Here is a 4,050-nt window from a genome sequence, read left to right on the forward strand (position 1 = left end):
TTTATTCCCTCGTAAATCCAGAAATCCTGAGAATTTTTGAAAGTTACACACATTTTGCAACTCTAGTAATGTAGTACTCACCATTCATTCAGTAGATACACTGTACATGTACAACCATGCAGGTTGTTGTAAACTCTATTCTATTCCTGTCAGGTGATCCATGTGACCGGGCGAATCCGTTGTCGCCCTGCCATGGTGCCAGGCTCCGCCCGCTCGGTGCGTCGGCCAATGGGCTTGGTGGCCCTTGCGCACACGCTCCCTCCCTCCACGCTGAACGAAGTGCGCATGGAGAGCCATATGTTTGTCTTCCGGGTCAACATGGATCTGCAGGTCACTTACTGCGAGAACAGGTACAGCTACAGTGACACACAACGGCACACAACAACACAACAACACACAACACCACAACAACACAGCAACACAACAACACACAACAACACAACAACACAGCTACACAACAACACACAACAACACAACAACACAACAACACAGCAGCACAACAACACACAACAACACAACAACACAACAACACAGCTACACAGGGACAGATGTCTGTATGGGGTGCATATATGGTTGTACTGTGAAGATGTTTGTGGGTGTATTTGATTAAATTAAGAAATGGTATGTGTTTGTTTGCCTGTGTATGTGCGTCTATATGTTTACATCATGTGGATAATACCATTATTGTTCCCTGTAGGATCTCAGAGTACATGGACCTGAGCCCAGTTGAGGTGGTGGGACACACCTGCTACCACTTCATCCACGTAGAAGACCTGGATAACATCAGACAGAGCCATGAGGACTGTGAGTCAATGCCCACCCTGTGTGTGTGTGTGTGTGTGTGTGTGTGTGTGTGTGTGTGTGTGTGTGTGTGTGTGTGTGTGTGTGTGTGTGTGTGTGTGTGTGTGTGTGTGTGTGTGTGTGTGTGTGTGTGTGTGTGTGTGTGTGTGCGTGCGTGTACCTTTGAACGTTAACATTTTGACTAAGTTCATATTTTGCAATCAGCGCCCTCTGCTGCCAAAGTCCTGTAGTGCTATTCCAACTTACACTTTATTCTCTCCCCCTCTCCCCTCCCTCTCTCTCTCGCTCTCTCTCTCCCAGTGTTGAGGAAGGGTCAGGTGGTGACAGGGTACTACCGTTGGCTCCAGAGGAGAGGGGGGTATCTGTGGGTCCAGTCCTGTGCCACTGTCTCCATCAACCACAAAGCCCCCCACGAACGCAACGTGATCTGGGTCAACTACGTCATCAGGTCAGCACCGTCACCAGTCAGCCCTGTCGCTAGTCAGCCCCGTCACCACAGTAGCCTTAGGTCAAACACAGCACACAACACATCCAACATTATGCTCTTAGACAAAGAGTCCAACTCCTTCAGGCCACCGTCATTTTTATATACTAAACTGTAATTACAGTAATTAATTTTATTATAGCATTATGTATAGCTTTGTTCATTTACAACACCTATATGATACAAGTACTCGCACATGGATTCAAGGAAATTCTATATTTTCCTTTGTCTCTCTCTTGGAACCCACAACCCCCACAACCCCCACCACCTAAACACACATACACAGTCAAAGACAAACAGACACACATGGACACACAGAGCAAGAGAGGAGTCAGACAAAAACAAGGGGAACAGGCTGAATTACAATACTAATTGGAGCAGCGCTATATAATTACAACAAATGGATGTCAGAATGTTGGGTCTGAATGGTGTTTTAGTTAATTAGTGCTGTAATTACAAGTGCTCATTAACTTCTCCAGCAGCAGCCCCCCAATCCTGTCTGGGCTCAGTTCTTTACGGGTGGGCTCCTGAGTGGAGCAGGGCTGGCTACGGGAGAGCAATGGTGGCTGGTATGTGTGTGTGTGTGTGTGTGTGTGTGCGTGCAATTGTGGGGGGTTGTTGGATACAGCGGGTTGGGAGTAACTGATGGGGGTTATTAGTGGAGAAGTGGGATGGTTGGAGAGGGTTGTTGATAGATGAGGGTAATGGTAGGAAGGAAGTTGATGGGAGACAAAACAAAATACACAATTTAATCTAAGACCATATATCTGTAAAGGACTCACTGCACCCATCTTGCTAAATCAGGAGACATAAACAGTGGTTTGCTGCAGCACTCAAGAGCTGTAAAAGGTGCATTTATTTTATTTTATTTACTCTCTCCCTTTCTCTCTCCCTTTCTCTCTTTCTCTCTCTCTCTCTCTCTCCCTCTCTCTCTCTCTCTCTCTCTCTCAGTCGGACAGAGCTCCCAGACACTCCCCTGGATCTGCTGCAGCTCCCAGAGAGTCTGAGGGCGGAGCGTCTGAAAGCCAGCTCCTCCCCTTCGGAACACTCGCCCCATGCCCGGGGTAAGGAACCACACAGGCAAACAGACACACACACACACACGTACTGTACATTGAATCATTCACACATACACAAACATACATGATGGGGCGGCAGGTAGCCTAGCGGTTAAGAGCAATGGGCCAGTAATCAAAAGGTCGCTGGTTCAAATCCCAGAGACCACTAGGTGAACAATCTGCCAATGTGCCCTTGAGCAAGACACTTAACTCTAATTGCTCCTGTAAGTCACTCTGGATAAGAGTGTCTGCTAAATGACTAAAATGTAATGATACATCCACATTTTCCTCATGAAAAACATATCTAACTCTCCCCCCCAGGCCCACAGCCAATGAAAAGCTCTGTGTGTAAAGGTGACCCTGACTCTAAACTGAGAGAGATCTATAATCCCGGCGTCCAATCAGGGGACAGGAGGAAGCGTCCGCTGCAATCTGACTCTGAAGGTGCTCCCCCAGAAACGCGGCGTCGCCTGGAAGAGTTTCGCCAGAGAGAGGGGAGTGTGTCAGCCTCCTCAGACCTGGGCAGTGAGAGCGAGGGAGAGGAGCGAGAGTGGGAGCAGGGGGGAGACAGCGGGAGGGTCAAACGAGAGGAGGGGCCTTCGAAACGAGGCGGGGAGACCCCCATGAGGGGCGAGAGAGGTGGCAGGGTGCACAACGGCCGTGCGGTAATCCAGCACCTGAAGAGTGTAGTGTCCTCGCCTCTCTCTGGTCCCCCCAACATTAAGACTGAACATGAGGCACTGGCCACAGGGGGTCGCTGGACACACACACACACCTCCTCACACACACAACCCCCACCCTCACACACACACACACCCTGCGGCAGCCTGAACGGTGACAGTCCCCCCACCCCTATCCCAGACTCCTCCTCCAGCAGTGAAGCCCCACCCAAAGGTATTTTCACCCCACCCTCCCCCGCCATGTCCCCTCCCATGTCCGGCTCCTCCCCTCTACCCTTTGAGGAGCGGGGCATGTTGTCTGGAGGCCGGGGGGGCGGGTCTGACTTTGAGCTGTTGCATAGACTGGCAGCGGGGGGTGCTGCAGGACGGGTGCTGTTCCACCCCCTGGCCCTCGGCCCCCAGGGGCCACAGAGCCTGTATGCCCCCAGTACCATCCGCTATGCGCCCCCAGAGCTGCCCACCTCCCACCACGGTGCTGAGGGGCTGCGCTCCGACCACCACAAGGGCCCCCCAGCCTTCTTCCCCCACCTCCAGAGGCTGGCCAGCCTGCCCTCCTTCAGTGGGTTCTCCGCCTCTGACAATCCCTTCAACCCCTTCTGTATGAACGGACTGAGGGGGGCCGCAGGGTCCGAGGAGGACTGAAAGAGAGGAGGAGGGGCTAGAGAGAGACATGGGGGCAGGACATTGGGACATATGGGGTTGGGAAACTGAACAAAGGACCATTTGCACAGCTTCCATGGGGAGTCAGATGGTGTCCAACACAGGTGACAGGATGGGTGACACTCAAAGTGGACTTTGACACTTGACTTTACCCCACTAGCTGTCCAAGCTTTGTCCCCCCTCTCTGCTCTACCGTATCCTCTCTCCGCTGCTGTTAAATGACTGTGCAGAGTTCCATGTCTATTTCTTCCACTCAGAAAAGCCATATTGTACATAGAGACAGGACCATACATACCTTCACTACTCCATCCTCAGTATCATAACAACTGTTCCTGAGCCTGTCAGACTGATTTCTGTGTGAATGAAA

General features: G+C 51.2%; 1 protein-coding gene across 1 annotated transcript in view; it reads left to right on the forward strand.

The window, feature by feature from the left end:
* The window catches only part of LOC121567388 (neuronal PAS domain-containing protein 3), an 11,454-nt gene extending 7,404 nt beyond the window's left edge, over positions 1-4,050 (forward strand). Inside the window, exons 6-10 of the mRNA XM_045216888.1 lie at positions 154-350; positions 698-804; positions 1,102-1,249; positions 2,237-2,349; positions 2,665-4,050. Coding sequence (XP_045072823.1) covers positions 154-350; positions 698-804; positions 1,102-1,249; positions 2,237-2,349; positions 2,665-3,665 — 1,566 coding nt within the window. The 3' untranslated portion in view covers positions 3,666-4,050. The remainder of the gene's footprint in view (positions 1-153; positions 351-697; positions 805-1,101; positions 1,250-2,236; positions 2,350-2,664) is intronic.

This window comes from Coregonus clupeaformis, chromosome 6 (genome assembly GCF_020615455.1).
Source record: "Coregonus clupeaformis isolate EN_2021a chromosome 6, ASM2061545v1, whole genome shotgun sequence".
Classification (NCBI taxonomy): Eukaryota; Metazoa; Chordata; class Actinopteri; order Salmoniformes; family Salmonidae; genus Coregonus; species Coregonus clupeaformis.